Consider the following 19,380-nt stretch of genomic DNA (forward strand, 5'->3'; position numbering starts at 1 on the left):
AGTTATAGGATAAATATTTTTATTATATATAACCATTTAGAATAGGCCATCCCATTCTTCTCATGACATTTTATTATTTAGCTATTTGATACAAATAAAAACAAAAAACAAATACATGCATATAGAGACTATACAAGCTTGGGCAATACAAAAATCCTGACACTCGTTTGGTAAAATCAGTATGATTCACACAAGTGTAATAATTTCTTTATTATCTATATTATTATTTTTATGAATAGCAAGCTGGGATCATGTCAAACCTAGAACGAGATGAGAAAACCACGTAATTTTCCAAAATGCCATTTTGATAAATGATTATACAGAGCTTTGACTGGGGAAGCCGATGTTATGACGTTGCTCCCCAAAATTACGTCATTCATTGTGCATGTGAAATCATTATGACACGTGTCATACTGGTTATATTTCCCTGTATATCTTGAACTATGGATAATAAACCAAATTATTAGATAATCACTAAGCTTTAGCTATTGGATTAAACACCAGCAATATGCTAGATTATTTAATCTGTAGTAAATATTTCCCCATAACCATTTTATTCCCCATTATATCCCCATTATATATCAAAAACATTCTGCAATAATATAGTAAACTTGAAAAGTTAACAAGTTATTGACTTATTTCAAGGCATGCATGGTTTACTGTACATTACAGTGTGTAACGGAAAAACATTAATTGTAATGTTCACATAGTTATAGAATATTACATTAAAACTGTAATAAATGTAACAACTAATAAATGATGTGTAATATTAACATACTGTATTCTACTTCCACACAAAAAACTAATGTATTAAGTATAATGTCTTCCGTACATATTTTATTTTTATAATACATTAAAACTGCACATAATATGGGAAGAAAGAAGGGATCACACCAACACTAACAGGAAAGAGTGACTAAACCCTCATCCAGTGTCCAGTATATTAAGAATAGGTAATTCCCATTATTACTTTCTTCCTGTGATACGCCACAATCAATATCCTGTACATACAATCTAGGCCATACATTTTTTTATAACTGGTCATAAAGGATCAATTTGTGGAACACTATCTTCTGTTCGTGGTAACAAGGTAGAAAATTTAAAAGTGAAACGTTTTGTTTAATGACACCACTATTCAATTCAATTCTTTATTCAAACTTTGAGCAGTAACTGAGCACATTAATTAATTAATAATTGACTATTGAATGTCAAACATTTGGTAATTTTTATATACAAGTCTTAGAGAGGAAGCCTGCTACATTTTCCCATTAATAACAAGGGATTTGTTTTATGCACCATCCCTCGGACAGGATAGCACATACCATGGCCGTTGATATACCAGTCATGGTGCACAGGCTAGAAAGAGAACATTATTTAAAATAGGGACTTGAAAAAAATATCAAGGCTGTGGTAAAATGTGTAAAATATTTATGATTCCACTGTAAATGGGTGTGTTGGTCTCAGATCCGTTTCCAGACTGTAACCATGGCAACCTTCTCCCCAGCTGGTCCCTGGAATGGAACTTCCTGAGTGCTCATGCACTTGAGTCTAAAGGGGGAAAAGAAAGGAATGTTTACCAGCTAATCACATTTTACACAGGTTATTTGGAAAGAAAGAAATGTTTTATTCAATGACGCACTCAACACATTTTATTTACAGTTATATGGTGACAGACATGGTTATGGACCTAGTTATTTGGTGTCAAACGTATCATTGTTTTGAACTTAGGAGGGTTGAGTGAGATAGATGTAGAGGGGATGATAGGGAGTGAGTGAGAGAAAAAGAGGTGGGGATAGGGTGAGAGAGAAGGGGAAGAAAGAGGAAGGGAAAAAGAGGGAGAGTGGCAAGAAAAAGAGACCGGAAGAATCAGTTGCTATCAACCAGATTACTCCTATTGAAAAAGCAGCAAGGGACTTTGTCTCATTAAAATTAATGCATGGAACTCGCTCCAAGTATGGATCTTATCATGCAGTTATAATTATGTTACCGACATTTTTTAACTTGTGGATGGGACCATAGTTTTAATTTTTTTTTTTTTTTTTTTTTTATCCAGAGCAATAAATATGCTTACCTGTTGCTCAAAATAGGTTGTAGTTTCTGACAATGCCAAGTGCAGTCGTCACTGGCAACAACTGCAATCCCATCAGGTTGTGTGATTTCCCACAAGCGCAAAAGCCAAGCTGAAAAATAAATTGTATCAGACAGGTTCAACTGTTTTATTTAAATGCTGCTAATAGGTATCTAACAAGGATGAACTGTGACTTTTACTCTAGAAATGCTACTTGTACATGGGTACATGTATGTCATTAGTAGATAGCAATCATAATATATTTCCTACTGTCATTTGATATACCATCTGTGAAACACTTGCAGGAATGAGGGAGGATCCAATGATTAAATATCTTTCTTAATTGATATAAAAACTATTCTAGACAGGAAAAAAGGTAATGTTTAACACCACAAAAAGATAAAAAGTTTGTTTTGTTTAATGACACCACTAGAGTGCATTGATTTATTAATTATCAGCTATTGGATGTCAAACATTTGGTAATTCTGACATTTAATCTTGGAGAGGAAAAAGTTTGTTTGTTTTGGTTAACAACACCACTAGAGCACATTTGTTTATTTATTTATTAGTTTTATCAGCTATTAGATGTAAAACATTTTCCATCAGTAGTAAGGGTCATTTATATGCACTATCCCAGACAGGATTGCACATACCATGGCAGATGGAAATGAGAGAATTCTTCACAACTAATCGAGACAGAATTTCGATTCATCTACTGACTTCAGAAGTTGACCAATCGAGTTGGAGTTTTAATTTACCTGCAGAACTCGGAAGTTGACCAATCAAGATGGAGTTTTGATTTATTTACCTGTAGGATTGAGAAGTCGATTCATGTTGGTAATTAGTGTCAGGTCATGGGAAGCGACTTCATTCGGAATCCAAGTCAGCTAAAAAACCAACAAAAAACAACAACTTTATTTTATATTCCAAAAACTGATAAACAAAACAGTTGATGTATTTAAAAACTATTCATTCATTAGATTTTTTAAATACCTGGTGCTAATAAAAATACATTACTGTAGATTATAACAGATTCCACAGAAATTCAAAGAGCAGGGATGTGAGTTGTGTCAGTTTTATCCAATTTTAACTTTTATGAATAATATACTATTCACCAAGTACGCCTGAACTAGATTTGATTTCAAATGAAAAATTACCTTTAATAAGCCTATAGTTTTGAACGTTTTAAAGGATCATTTCAGATTTTTATTTTTAAATGAATATCACATCTATGAAATAAGTCTTCATGAAAACAAAGTTGTACCTGTTTAAATACAATGCTCTCAGGGTTGCAGCTGTCATCCAGAGTAATCTCCCTTGATTCTCCATTATCACAAACAAATGAAAGACTGCGTTTTTTCTGAATCTTGAGTGCAGTGTCAACAAATCGTCCACTATACTCCACACCCAAAACCTGTGATTAAATTATCACAGATTACATCTTTATTTACCGGTACTAAAGATAGTTTGTTTTGTTGTTAACACAGGGGCGAGATGTAGCTTGATGCGCAGTCGGTTTGGGATCAATCCCCGTCAGTGAGCCCATTGGACTATTTCTCACTCCAGCCAGTGCACCACGACTGGTACATCAAAGGCTGTGGTATGTATTATCCTGTCTATGGGATGGTGAATATAAAAGATCCCTTGCTGCTAATCGAAAAGAGTAGCCCATAAAGTGGCGACAGTGGGTTTCCTCCCTTAATATCTGTGTGGTCCTTAACCATATGTCTGATGCCATATAATTGTTAATAAAATGTGTTGAGTACGTTGTTAAATAAAACATTTCCTTCCACTATAGCACACTGATTTATTACTCTTGGTTACATTTAATAATTCTGAGTCTCAGATGAAAACAACTACATTTGTAAACTAGCAGCAAGTCATGTTTAATATGCACTTTTTCACAGACAGGATAGCACATGCCATGGCCTTTGATATACTATACTATTCAAAACAATTTAAAGAAACAAAATAACATTTAATATTAAAATTATACCCATTCCCTATAAATTTTACGTAATATAATTTTTGAAAAACCCATGCAACAAATGAAAAGCAAAAAATACTGTGTGTCTTTTTCTGACCGGAATAAATATATTTATATAAATATATTTATCATATAATATCTTAGATTTTCAGTGCAATCAAAGTATGTGATATTTTTCAGATCACATACTTTAAGAATTTGATAACTTTGCAAATTAGATGCAAATTAGTCGAGGTCTCGACACTAGGTTTATTGACATTTAAGCAAACGTACTTGAGTGACACTCCATGATTGACGTATGCATTCATAGTCATCAAATAAAAACATTTCAATGGCAATTTAACACTGAAAGCTGTCCAGCATTCAGAAAACAAAAAACGTTAGGCATAACTTTATTTTGATGTAAGGACGTCAAAAATGACGTCATTAGAGTTTGACGTCATTTCCATTCAAAAATACACCGCGCCACATATTCTTACGTCATTTGAATATCTAGTAATGGCGGACTGGAATTAAAGTTGCATGTACAGTTTACAAAAACACGTATTAAGCTTGAGCTTATATGATAAAAAGATTATTACCCTCGTGTATTTTGGTATCATCAATATCATATATTAGGAATAAAAGTAATGTATTATGCTCACCAAAGGCTCGCATAATACAATTTTTATTCCTAATATATAATATTGACGATACTGAAAAACACTCTGGTAATAACCTCTATGTATTTTTTTGTACTGTATTAATTACCAAATTTTAATTAAAAGTCAATATTTATAAAAACGTATTGAAAACCATAAATATTATGTAATTAGCCTACTTTACTGAAAACTTTGCTCAGCTCAAAGGCTGCCCGTCCGGTTCCTGATCCAAGGTGTACCACAGACGAGGTGCCAGTCTTGAAGAACCGGGTGTACGAGTTGCACAAATTAACAACTACATTAGCAAACCCATCCCGATATCCAAACTCCAGATCAAGGATCCCCTCCAACGCTGTGCGTATGTCGTAGGCAAACTGTGTGTTGGTTGACGGAACTCGAATCAGGTCACACTTGTTCTCATCTATGAACTCTGGCACATCTGTAAGTATATCAGAATCTTTCTTTCACACACACTTTAGAACATACATTATTATATACCATCGACCCTGCTCATGCAATTGGTCAATATTTTCTTAAAGCAATCTTTCTTTCTTGACCTATATGATGTTCTGTATTTGCATTTTAGAGCCAAGTTTTACAAAGTTTAATTATACATATATAAGTTCAGTTAGCATGAGGACCAGGATTTAAGCATAAAGACCAGGGACCCACACTAATTATTGAGAATTTGGTGAAATGTAGTAAGGAAATATGAAAAGAATAAGAAAATATGTAGCCAAACTGAAATTTGAGTTACAAATGTCATGTGATATAATCAAGCTGATAATGAAGCTCAAGGAAGACAACCACTAATATCAACCAATCAAGAACAATCTCTCAAACACATGTAACTGGGTTATCAACACAACAAATTAGATTGAAAAAATATCAGCATCTGGTATGGAAACGTTCTTTTTAAAATTCTGTTAATGATAAAAAATCAGTCTCACCCTGGACTCCAAAGCCAACAACAAAAACTTCTGAAATGATTAGCCTGATGGGTAGTTTGGTGGGTTCATTGTCTGCCAGACTTCGAGCCACACGGAAGCCACAGTGTTGGAGAAAATGACGTCTGAATGCAAATCGAACAAAACGAGAAGCTACGTCACCATTTGAAATCCAAGATCCACCCTAAAAAAACAACACAATACCAGGGCTTCTAGAAATTGTTTTAAATTCACTAGCCATGGGATCAGTGATTAAAAAAAATCAACTAACCACAATTAAAAATTTAGTAGCCCTACTTTACTTTAAAGTGCTGTTCCAGATGTATGATGTATTGAGCTATATCAATCAACATATTATTTAATATGATTAGAAAAATAATTTTAAAAATTAACAAAAATTATATACCGGTATATTTTCCATTTAAAAATATTCCCCTGAAAAACAGAAACAGCTGAATTCGTTTCGGGAATTTCGTAAAATTTTATCCGCGACATCACGAAGGGAACTCCTTTCGATAGTCAGCGCCATGTTCACTGCTTCTGTTGTGTTTATTATGGTTAAACGGCGTGTTGTTGGTGGCTGTAGCAATACAAAAGCCGATAAATTTAGTCTTCATGCATTTCCTAGTAATATTGCTGTGAGAAAGCTGTGTGTGAATTTGATTAAAACAACGTGAAAAGACTGGACAGGAAGAAAATGCTGGAGACTGTTGCGACTTTAGTTTCGATTCGCGATTCGTCCGAACTGGCTTGTCGGCTTCAACGACATATGGGAATACCATGTGTTATGCACGTGACAGTTCATGCAATCAACATCCAATTTGTTGTCGTTTGCATCTCGTTCATTTGTGAAGTTTTTCTTTACAGTTCGAGAACATTTTCGTTAACAATAAAGTTCAGAAAAGTAAGTATCTATAGCCTAGTCCGTCCCATTCTACAAAAATGTTGTTGTTGTTGTTTGTTTTTTTGTGGTGGGTTTTTTTGGGGGGGGGTTGTAAATAATTTCAGTTTGGTTTCACGAAAAGTAAGTGTTTTAGAAATAACAACAAAAAAGAAGAAGCTATTTTTGTATGCAACTTAGAAAACAATGGGCTCAGAAATAAATAACTTGTAAATTCCATAGTATGAAAAACAAAGGCGTTCGCTGTGAGACTGACATTAAATTAATTTTACTATACCTTTCCACAGAACACCTTTTTAATACTATGGAATTTACTACAAGTTATTTATTTCTGAGCCGATTGTTTTTAAAATTGCACATGTTTTGTTATTTCCAAAACACTTTTACTGTTTTTCTTACATCAAACCAAACTGAAATTATTCACAAAAACATCTTTATAGGAGAATGGGATGGACTATTAAGTCATTTCTTAAAATTACCGATATCGGGTCCACGTCGACTAATAGAATTCAAGTGTCTTTTCTACTACATCCCAAGTAACATATAGTGTAGCAAAATAATTCGCACAAAAAGCTAAAGAACAAAACAAGAATAAAACTTGCAATTCAGTGGTCAGCTTTCTCCCACGAACATTTTCATCGTCATCTGTCGGGCCGGCGGTTCTGCGGAAGACGTTCCAGGTTCAAACTTATAAGGCCAGAGGCGGATCTAGTTTTAGGGGGGTGGGGGCAGGGCCCCGGGCCCCCCTAAATTTTGCGACAGTTATAATTTATTATATATTAATTTTCACCCCCCCCTCCAAACCTCCCTTGACATTCCGCCTTATGTCATCCCCCCCCCAATGAATTTTCTGGATCCGCCACTGAAGGCATTATTTGTTGTGTTGCCAAATATTAATCCAGTTGTCATCACTACACTATTCATCATAAAAAGAAGAATCGCATGATAATTGAGCCTGTTAGTCGCTGTAGGTCCCACTTTAGCTTGCACTGGAAGTCATCTTGTGGTAGGCTTTAGTGAAGCGAGTTCCCTTCATGACGTCACGTCTATTTACAGGCAAATGTTTTTACCAAGAATTTTACTCAGTCATTTCCGGCAGTGTTCTACGGGAGTGATGTTTTAATACTTTTATGGGGCATTTTCGTAATTACTGATTTACATATCGGTGTAAAATATTATTGCAATGAATTAAGAAGGCATTTAATTATGGAATTTGAAAAGCCCTTTAAGTTAGTACACTTTTACTAAATAATAGTAATAATCAGATATGTCACCTTAAGAGGGAGACAGAGCTTAAAAACATTAACATTGGGGTTTTGGGTGGGGTCAGGATATTCATATTTACAAAATAATAGTAATAATCAGATATGTCACCTTACGAGGGAGATAGAGCTTAAAAACACTAACATTGGGGGTTTGGGTGGGGTCAGGATATTCATATTTACAAAATAATAGTAATAATCAGATATGTCACCTTACGAGGGAGATAGAGCTTAAAAACACTAACATTGGGGGTTTGGGTGGGGTCAGGATATTCATATTTACAAAATAATAGTAATAATCAGATATGTCACCTTAAGAGGGAGATAGAGCTTAAAAACACTAACATTGGGGGTTTGGGTGGGGTCAGGATATTTATATTTACAAAATAATAGTAATAATCAGATATGTCACCTTAAGAGGGAGATAGAGCTTAAAAAGACTAACATTGGGGGTTTGGGTGGGGTCAGGATATTCATATTTACAAAACAGACCTAACTGCAACATTTGACCAAAAAATATTTTTCACTAGCAGTCAGGCATTGCAATAGTAGTTATTTACTAGACCAACATTGAATACCACTAGAAGCCCTGTAATACTCACATAACCTATACACTGCAGTTTTTAAAGATCTAACTGCAGCATGTATGTAATTAGATATTATTAATAGCAAGTACTTATTATGAAATAAATACAATTTTCTCTCCAAGATCCACTCTATAAAACCAAACACTGAATTCCAAAATTCAGTTCTCCTTTCTCTTAAAAGGACTAGTTTGTAAGGCAATAAATAATGAATTAATTTACATCTGTGATCTATTTGACCCAGTTATTTCAAGATTTGTCCTTTGGTGGTTTCGTTAAATGAACCTTTTTTTCCCCAGAGCACATTAATTTATTAATCATCGGCTACTGGATGTCAAACGTGATAATTCTGATAAATAGTCTTAGAGGAAACTTGCAACATTTGCTCATTAACAGCAATGGATCTTTTATATGCACTGTTCCACAGACAGGACAGCACATACCAGTTGTGGGGAGTGAAAAAAAAACAATCCGAGAATTTTATCCTAAATTCCAAGCACTTCAACTTTACCAACTGAGCTAGATCCCGATCTTGATTATGCTCGAATCAAAACTAGCATAAATATTATGATAACCAGAGATGTACTGATATACATATATTTATATATTCTAAGCAAGATTTTAATAATTTTAAAAAGTCAATATGCCTATATTTCTTTCCGGGATTAAGTATATATTATACCAGAATAATATTGTGTTGTCCATCAAAACTGGGGGTTGAGTAATCATCGTAAAACCTGTTAGATCTGAAACCAGGCAGCCCATTGAAGTGATCTTCTACCCACTCCCAGACGTTGCCGAACACGTCGCAAAAACCAGCCTCTGTTGCTGGGTACATGTTAACAGGCTGAAATACACAACATGTTAAGAGGCTGAAATACACAACATGTTAACAGGCTGAAATGTACATGTTAACAGGCTGAAATATACATGTTAACAGACTGAAATACACATGTTAACAGGCTGAAATACACATGTTAACAGACTGAAATATACAACATGTTAAAGGTAGGGTCAACTCAAACAAGAGCCTTATGTGTTGGAAAGATGCATACCCGGACCACCAACACATACTGACACTTTAACAAATGAAAAACACGTAATTTTAGAGTTAATAAAAAAACATGATTATTCCTGCTAACTGGGGGCAGCCATTTTGTTTAGTTTTTGTGATGTCCGGTGGGATAGCTTGGGGCGAAGTGACGTCAGCTCCTGACCATCTTCTGTATGTACAGTGTAAACAAAAGCAGTAATTTTCGACAAGGCGCTTCTCTTTGATCAACCTGACTTGTAAAACAGCATAAATGATGTAATAATATAAGAAACCATTAACCTAAATATATTTCAAGTTGCATTAACGGAACAAAATGGGGTTATAGTATTTTTCTCTGCTAAATAATCCAAAGGAAAAATGTACACTATTAGGCCTATTGATATGCTACATTGGAGCAAACACGACAACCCACGATACCCAAGTGATAATTTTCTTTTCTTTGGGACTACGTAATTGGAAAAGTCTACTTAATCAATAGTTTTACAGAACTATTTACAGTAATAAACCATGTCCATTACCATTTTAGGGGTGACAGGTAATATTACACAATACCAGTATGTATTTTTGTGTCTAGACAGCCTCAATTAATTGGCTCGTCTGGTTACCAATCAAATACACACCTGCCAATCAAGAATCACAGGTAGAAGCAACTAACAGCATAGACCAATTAACTAAGAAAACACTCCGTGTATCATTTCAGTACGTAGGTTAATGCATGGACAAAACATTGTTAATTATTTCGACTTGTTGTGTAGCCACTTTGACAATGGAATTTTATTTTGTATTGAAAAATAATATATATAGTGCTGGATATACTTACTGCTGGCTTACTGGGATGTGTATTATTACAGAACACTGCAATGTATGACTATTTATCATCCCGCAAAAACCAGGTAGATTGTGTTTCTCTAGTTCTAAGGCTCATTCCTGACGTTACGCGTTAAGTATTACTCATCCTTCGTTGAATAAACTATTATTTACACGAACAGACATAGATGATGGACCTATTTTATTACACCACTTTATCATAAATACTCTATACTATCATTATTTGCCATATTTGTTTCATATGTTAAATACAATTTAACACCACAAATTAACAAATTAACAATAATGCAGGTTTTAATTTGTTTTAATCAATGTAAACCTGTTGTCTGGTGACTTCACTCCACCAACTTGGATTTTGAAATAGGGGTTCCCATATTTTGGTTAGTGGAGCAAACAAAAACACTATTTTGCTGTTGGCCTCTAAGATGGTCATATCTGACACTTCTGTAGTATTAGGTGTATTATTAGGAGTTATTTCACATTTAGGTGCAGTTGGAAGGGTATGTGCTTTAAAACTTAAGATGGAAGAAATTTATATGATTCTGATAAAAAAAAAACAACCTCATCCTACACACCTGAGGATTGTTCTCTAGATTGTTTGTATCAAATATGAACAGTATCAAAATATAGGAACACATTTGGTTTTCCCCAACTCTTCTTGTTGGATTGTGGAATAAAAATATAATAAATACCACTTATTACAGTGAAACCCCTCAAAACTGGACAGCCATGGGACCAAGGAAAAAGTCCAGTTGTGAGGGGTATCCGGTTTACATAGGTTTCAGTATTGAGGTAAAGCGTTTGTTGGTTAGTGTTCTCTACTGATATAGTAACTAATAAAACTGTCCAAAGAACAGGTACACGTTTGAACTTTCGAATTATTTTAAGTTTATCATCAAGCAATAATTCAACATGGCGGTGTTTCATGTCCAAACTAAATACTAAAATGAAACACTGTTGACAAAGTTTCCACCAAATCAAGCTAAACAATTTTATTCTTGGTTACTCTTTATTTTGTTAAATAAACTTGCAAAGATAAAAAACAAAACAACAACAATAAAAAAGGGTTCAAACAATTAATTAAATTCCTAGTTGCTTTGCCGTTCATTGCGGTAATCGTGAGACGTACATGTAGGGCTATGAAAAGGAGCTCAATCAAATTCGTAAGTTAATCTAACCGAGCTCAGAATAATTTCGTCTGGTTTAGAGGGGTTTCCGGTTTAGAGGGGTAAATTTTAGTGTTAAAAGATACGCAAATCACGGGACCATGTAAAACGTCCGGTTTTGAGGGAATTCCGGTTTACCGAGGGTCCGGTTTTAAGGGGTTTCACTGTATATGAATGTTTAAAAACAGAATTATTGGCTACTAGTTAACAGTATATATTAATACATGTATATATTATTTACTATCTGGATGTTTCCATAACTAAACATTTTAATTTTATTTGTTTCAATAACATGTGTATAACTTACAGTTGAGGAGCCATATTGGAAGTTCAAGCTGGCTTCAATCTTGTCGTTATAGATGATGTCACTGCTGGTTTCTAGTCTTTCTGAATCCTAATAAATACAAAGAAAACATACTTTAAGTTATTTTTTAAACACAAAATAAATAATGCACAACAGAAAATACTAACACCATAAAATAATTCACTCAGTATAGTCATTGATATTTCATCCTACTTTAACAGTAGTCTAGTTTTTAGAGAAAATAAACATAAAAAGCCACTACAGTAACTACAGTTTTCAAAAAAATATTGTACTCTTTTATAACAAAAAACCTATTAATTTCAACCAAAAAAAAGGTACACAAAATGTTTTACAGTTTCAAGATAGTAGCTGAATTCTATGAAAAGTTCAGCTAATTCCTTGGGGGACACATTCTTTGATAACATTTTTTCCTGTCCCAGCCAGTGCCCCACAATTTGTATATCAAAGGCTGTGGCAAGGGCTGTCCTGTCTGTGGGAAAGTGTATTTAAAAGATCTCTTACTGCTAATGGAAAAAATGTGTATGGTGACCAGCCTCGGTGGCGCAGTGGTTAACCCATCGGACAACTGGCTGGTAGGTACAGGGTTTGCAGTCCGCTACCGGCTCCAACCCAGAGCGAGTTCTTAAGGGCTCAGTGGGTAGGTGTAAGGCCACTACACTCTCTTCTCTCTCACTAACCACCAACCAACTAACAACTAACCCACTGTCCTTGACAGACAGCCCAGATAGCTGAGGTGTGTGCCCAGGACAGCGTGCTTGAACCTTAATTGGATATAAGCACGAAAATAAGTTGAAATGAAATGAAATGTGTAGGGTTTCCTCTAAGACAAAATGAGAAAAATTACCAAAATGTTTGACATGCAATACCCCATACAGTCGACCTGCAATAACTCAAACTTCGATCTTTCGTAAACGTCGATCTCTCGAAGTGAAACGGCAGTCCCGGCCGAACTGCTATACAAACTAGTAATAACAGACTTCGAACATTCAAACTTCGAACATTCGAAAAACTCTATCTCTCAAAGTAATTTTGTGGTCCCACCATAAAAAAATAAGGGATATTGCACTTCCAAAACTCGAAGTTTGTGGAGTGACTGAGCCTTTTAACTGTACCAGTAATACTTTAAAGAAAAATGAATTGTCACCCAAGCCAAGTGTGAGTGTCCCGACTGGTCTCGGCTATCGATGATACACGCGGTAATTACAGAATAATAGATCGCCGACTATGCGGAACATGCCTGCATTGGGTTGTCGGTGTTTGTACACGGCAGCGGGCCTCATTACACAAAGTACGGATAGTCTTGTAATCTTCAAAGAACTGTTGTAATAACAATTAACGCTGTTTGTTTTTTCTCTTAAACGAGTGCATCATGTCAAATTCGTTATTTGCTATCTAAGTGTGAAATTAAAATGATTCATTACTAGTCATTTAGTTACTAGTATGTTAGAAACTGATACATCAGAGATCGAGCAATCTGGAGAAGGACCCGGTAACGGAGGGATAGCCAGATCGGTCAATAGTCACGCTTTCTTGTCATCCAAGCAATCTGACGAAGGGCCCAGAAATGGGGGGATAGCCAGATTGAAGACAGAAAGAAAGGGTGTGAAGAGAAAATTAACGGTGAAAGACATCGAGACGAAGTACAAAGCGGTAATGGAGGTAGAGGCAGGTAAAAAGACAAAAAAACTAATTGCTATTGACTTTAGTATCCCCCAAAGTACACTTTCAACCTGGGTTCAAAAACAAAATTTCTATTCAAGAGGGTTATTTAAAGTTTGGGCCAAAACGTAAGAACATGAGATCAGGAATGTTTGAAGATGTAGAGGCCGCAACTTTGAAATGGCTTAAAAATGCTAGAGATAAAAATCTTCCCATTTCTGGCCCTGTATTACTTACAAAAGCGGAAGAATTTGCAAAAATGTTTGACTGTGTAAATTTTAAGCCTTTCAACAGGGTGGCTTGATAAATTTAAAGAAAGAAATGGGATAACATTTAAAAAGGTGTGTGGGGAGGAAAAAGCTGTGGACACACAATCAACAGAAATGTTAGAATGGCATGAGAGATTACAGCTAATTCTCAGGAAATATGATACCGACGATATATACAACGCAGATGAAACTGGGATATTTTTTCGCCTTCTGCCAGACAAAACCCTTGAATTTAAAGATGTAGATTGTCATGGGGGGGAAAAAGAGTAAAGAACCACTTACTGCCCTAGTTTCTGCCAACATGTCATAGGGAAGTCAGTAAAACCACGTTGTTTTAAAAATATCAAAACACTACCAACTGAATACCTAGCTAACAAAAAGCCTGGATGACTTCAGATATTTTCACTAAGTAAAAAAAAAAGGACAAACAAATGTCCCGCAAAAAGAGAAAAATCGCCCTTGTAGTGGATAACTGCCCTGCCCATCCCAAAATAGCGGGTCTAAAATCAGTTGAACTTGTGTTTTTGCCACCGAACACCACATCAAAAACACAACCTATGGACCAGGGAATAATCCATTATTTAAAAGTCTTTTACAGAAAAAGTTTATTCTCCGTTATATATCGGCTGTTGATGTGGAAACCGAGTTAAAACTAAATGTTTTAGATGCATTAAATCTCATGCAGCAAGCTTGGTGCAATGTGAGGTCAACTACGATAAAGAACTGTTTCCGCCATGCTGGGTTTGACGTTAAAAACACAGTTGACACACGATGACGACGACGATGTTGACCCCGATGACAACATCCCACTCTCTACACTGCTGCAACACGGACTGACACGTGACACTATGACTCGCTACATCAATCTTGATAATGACATACCAATCTGCACGGAAATGACCGACGTCGACGAAATTAAAAATGCCAAACGGACAACAAGGATGAAGAAAGTACAGAAACGAGACCCTGCAACAGCGAACAGGCCATGGAAGCGTGTGCTAACCTTAGGTGCTACCTGCAGAACCGTGAACATTTGGAAGAAATGCTGCTCAATCTGTGCAAGATTACAGACACAGTAATGAAAGACGATTTTTTAAGCAAGTGTGCCAAACAATCTCTAATTACAAAAAATTTCGGATAGTTCTGCTCTTTGTACTTTGTGATTTGAGAGCTATAAATTATTTTGTACTGTTGTGAATGTTTTATATGTGAAAAAAAGTACATAACCTAGTGCTATTTGGCATATAGCGTTTTGATTTGTTATGTTATGTCTCGCTATGTTAGTGAGGGTTTTTAAAATGATTTTTGTGATTTACAATAATTTTGGTATTTATATTGTGTATTTTTTATTTGGTAAACAAACGTACTTAGTGCTAATCGACATTCAGTATTTTAATTTATTACAACGTTACGTTCCGCCTTGTTTTGACATTTGAAAAATATATCAACTTTAATTTATCGCTTACTTCTGGTTATATGTAAGTACGTGCTTTCAGGTTTTTTTTTTTTTTTTTTTTTTTTACTTTACTGTCAATTAATACAATAAAAGTACATAGAGATGTACATCAAATTGATCGGATTTATCTCCTTTCTGTTAATATTTGCTTAGTTTTATCATATACACAGAAGAAATGTGCTAACATCCGATATCAACAAAATGATAATACTGCAATGCAGTTTCACTTTGAGGTCTGCTGTACGAATTTCGAACACTCGAACTCCCTGAAACTCGAACTATTTCGTCGTCCCCTTCAACTTCGAGTTAACGAAGTTTGACTGTATTTAATTTATCAATGTTAAACAAAACTTTAATTGAATGAATATTACTGAAAAAAAAAAATCTATTATTGTAATAGTCACTTGCCTGAAGACCTCTCATCACATGGTGCTCTGCCTCTCCCGGCAGTCGGTAGTCTGCTCCCAGCCAGCAGCAGAACGCCTTGGCTTCATGGTAATTGCATTCTACCGGCCAGTTCATGGGCAGGGCAATAACATCAAACATTGCTCGGTACCTGTTTAAAAGACATAAATTATATAAAGGGTCACCCAAAACCACTGCAGCCGTCCACATTCTGTAAATCATTTTAGGTTATTATTAAAGTGGAATCATAAGACACTTAAAATTACTCACAGCTATGGCATATTCGTGAGGCCAAGCGCCTGTGAACAGCTGACTGGTGCTGTCGTCTTCTATCACATCAAATTCATGAACCATAAAAACTGGTGTAAAAACCAGTTCTCGAACTGAACATGCTTCAGATGTAAGAGGGAGTAAAAACTGTAGTTAAAATTAGCAGGATCCCAATGGGCATAATTTCCCAGTTATCTCCCCTATGAAGCTCTTCTGCTTGTGAGAATGACATCAGGTCCACCTGTCACATTTTAAGCTTTTTATAGTATTGCATATGCCTGAATATTACACCTTGAAAGGCAATTTGTTTTGGTGTATCATACTTCTTCCACATGTAGTGTTCGGTGACAATAATACGAAAATCCTTTATTAGGACCTGATCTTCTTTCCTCCAGGGGGAGATAAATCTTAAAAATGATGCCCATTGCCTGAGCAACCTTTATTAACTATGAGTTTTGGGTTATCATCAAATTTAGAGAGAAAACTAATTTCATCTTTCCAACATGAAAAATGTGATACATGAAAAAGATCAGTGCACTACATCGAGTGCAGCGTTATGCTGTGTGAAAATTAAAAAAGGTGGGACACCCCCACCGTACCCCCAAAATCAATGTAAAAACACATTTGAAAGCTTAGTTACCCAAGTAAAAATGCAACTGGGATCCTGGTGGGATCCCACTGGGAAATAGGCAGGATCCTCCCAGGATATAGCAGGATACTGCCAGGATAAAATTATGGGATTCCTAGTTGTCCTGATAGGACCCAGATCATATCATATGTCGAGGGGTTATAGTGCCAGAACCACTTATCTCCTTTCCACTTCAATCTGAGAAAACTGCACTGAAAACTTTGGAATGCACTTAAAAATAGGAAACTTAACTTTTACTAAATATTTTTCTTTTAGATGCTAGCAGTTATTTGTTTTAGTATAAACCTTAAAAGTTTTGTCTGCTAATAATAATAAATCATGATGTAATTTGATGAAGAACTATTTAATTTATTCTGGCTCCCGGAACTTGAACACAAACTGCTCCAACCAGCATGCCAGAGCAAGCTATTTTATAAACAGTTTTTCTTACAGTCCAGCATATGTGACAAACTGTGTGAAATCTAAGTCAAGAATAATGTTATCTTGCAGTGAGTCCACGTGGCATACAGTAAACATTTAATTTCGCAGCAGCTCTGAGACACCTAATTGGGCCTGTGTTGTTAATACTTTGAAAATGTACTGGCAGCAGGAAGTAATTGTAAACAATAACAAATTATCTTTGGATGGCAGACACTAGAAATGGTCATGGGTGTTTCCAGCTGTGTGCACAGTAACCTTATCCTACACTGAGATGGTGAATTGGGCTCCCTGGTATTGTAGCAGGTTGCTAGAAGCTCTTAACAACTTTAGAAAAACAATTTGTCAAACAAAGCAAAGCCTTAAAACCAGTTATAACAGATACATTTGTTATACTAATTATTACATGAAATGTAAGCTATCATACCAGTTATAACAGATATATTTATTACACTAATTAAACATGAAATGTAAGCTATCAGAGTAAACTGCTCCATCTGTAGTGTTGAGCTACTGACTGAATTAATAATCAACCGTTAAGATAAGTTAATACGTTTAATGATTTTTAATACGCAGGAATTTAACAAAACAAAATGAATACAGGGCCAGTAACTATATTCGGCATTTTTCCTTAAAAGTTTTCACTCATTCTAAAGTGTCTACGTTTTGACATGTTAATGATATATATTTACAATCAACGTGTAATGATTCCTAGCAGAATGCACATTTTCGTAGGTTTTACAAAAATGCACAAAAATCTCATCGTGTGTAAGATGTTTGCATGTAACATAGGTCAGATGTTACTGAAACAATGTTTAGAAGTTATATGTGATAAAAACTTACTTTTGTTGAGTACATTTTAAATATGCAAGTAATACTACTAAAGGTACCAGTGTTGAAACCAAAATCTATTGATTGATATACTTTAAATTGCACATATATGCACTGGCGTATTCGGGAAGCCAGGGATTGGGCACAAGAGGACCATGCCTTCTCGAATATACCTCTTTTTTTCACAATACCAACTTTTATAATGCATGTCACCCCATAACATGTGTAAAAGCAGTGCCCTCTATCTCCACTCCACCCCCAATAAACAATCCTGGCTACCCTAATATATATATACTAATATAATATATATATATATGCCCCGTTAGGGTTTATTGACTAGTTGGATATTGGCATGGATGGGAAAAAATATTTAATGGCACGTCAGCACATGAAATTTTTAATGCTTTCTAGCCTATACTTGAACAGACAAAAATGATTCCTAATAAAACTCACCATTTTATTGACACTGGTACTCAAACATGTGTTATTCTTAGTAATACACTGTAGGCGAAATGCAAATGGTCAACAGTCAAATTCACAAAATTAGATTTCATTGTTGATAATGTAAATATTTTGTAATAAAACATTTATCTGATAAAAACAATGTATCGATTTACTCAGGCAACACATATAACGTGTGGTACCTTGCATTTGATTTTACCAGCAAGACGTAGGGTGTCTCGTGGCATTTGAGATAAAATAAATGTGTTAATTAGAAACCCCCAATTTTGTAGAAAGTAAAGTTTGTATTTTTAAATTTTGTCTTAAACAAATGTCAACATCAGGTGAACTGTAGATGCATTGCAATTGTACATTAAATGGAATTAATTTACTGGGATAGTTTTAACATGGTATGTGCACAAATATTTCACAAATTGCGTGCTAATTATTAGAGTGATTATAAAAGTGTTTTGGTCATGTTGGATTCTGGTTTTATGTTCTACTTGTAGTATTATTAGCACCAGTGTACAGTACACACAGGAAAAGGGCTGGTAGGTGTTTTACTATGGCTAATGAATTGTTAAAATCACCTATTCCATGTTCAGTGCATTGGGTTTTTTTCAAATCCTCAAACTCTAAGCGTTTGGTCCTTTGTGGGTAGTTGTGTATCAAGTTTTAACTGTTATTTTTGTTCCCCTAAGAATTCAATGTGGTGAAGGTGGGAAGGTGTGTGTGTGTGTGTGTGTGTGTGTGTGTGTGTGTGTGTGTGTCCCCCGTGATCGTGACTATGTGGATCTACAAAACAAAGCTGGCTATGACTCAGCACAACTTGAAACGATATCTTGAAATCTGAGCTGGATTATTATCACATCCTAAGCCAGTGTCTTTCCGCAACGTTAATTTTTAATCCAGACCACGGCAACCTGATCTGGAAGTTGTTTAAACCATAGTTATCACAATCTTTAATGTACCAGTCCTGGGCACTGGTTGAAGTAAGATAAAAGGTGATGGGTCCACTAAGGGCAATCAATCATATATCCCATCGCATCTACCTATACCACTGAACTACCGGGTATGCTGACATGGGTGATATATTGCATGCATGTACAGGAATGAACTACTCTACTAGTCTTATCATATATAAATTGCAAATACATTGCGGTAACTGTAGATTAAAAATAAGACATTTTCAGGTATAGTTTCATGTTTTGATTGTCAAT

General features: G+C 35.3%; 1 protein-coding gene across 2 annotated transcripts in view; it reads right to left on the minus strand.

Moving 5' to 3' along the window:
- Positions 1–1,312: 1,312 nt before the first annotated feature.
- LOC121376349 (ergothioneine biosynthesis protein 1-like) overlaps positions 1,313–19,380 on the minus strand; it is a 38,521-nt gene continuing 20,453 nt past the window's right edge. For both annotated transcript variants that reach the window (XM_041504196.1, XM_041504197.1), the window contains 9 exons: positions 15,556–15,703; positions 11,746–11,832; positions 9,073–9,237; positions 5,647–5,827; positions 4,876–5,135; positions 3,333–3,482; positions 2,877–2,955; positions 2,072–2,180; positions 1,313–1,548 (listed from right to left, as the gene is read on the minus strand). In XM_041504196.1, the coding sequence (XP_041360130.1) occupies positions 1,461–1,548; positions 2,072–2,180; positions 2,877–2,955; positions 3,333–3,482; positions 4,876–5,135; positions 5,647–5,827; positions 9,073–9,237; positions 11,746–11,832; positions 15,556–15,703 (1,267 nt within the window). In that variant the 3' untranslated portion in view covers positions 1,313–1,460. The remainder of the gene's footprint in view (positions 1,549–2,071; positions 2,181–2,876; positions 2,956–3,332; positions 3,483–4,875; positions 5,136–5,646; positions 5,828–9,072; positions 9,238–11,745; positions 11,833–15,555; positions 15,704–19,380) is intronic.

The sequence above is a fragment of the Gigantopelta aegis genome, chromosome 6 (assembly GCF_016097555.1).
Source record: "Gigantopelta aegis isolate Gae_Host chromosome 6, Gae_host_genome, whole genome shotgun sequence".
Taxonomy (NCBI): Eukaryota; Metazoa; Mollusca; class Gastropoda; order Neomphalida; family Peltospiridae; genus Gigantopelta; species Gigantopelta aegis.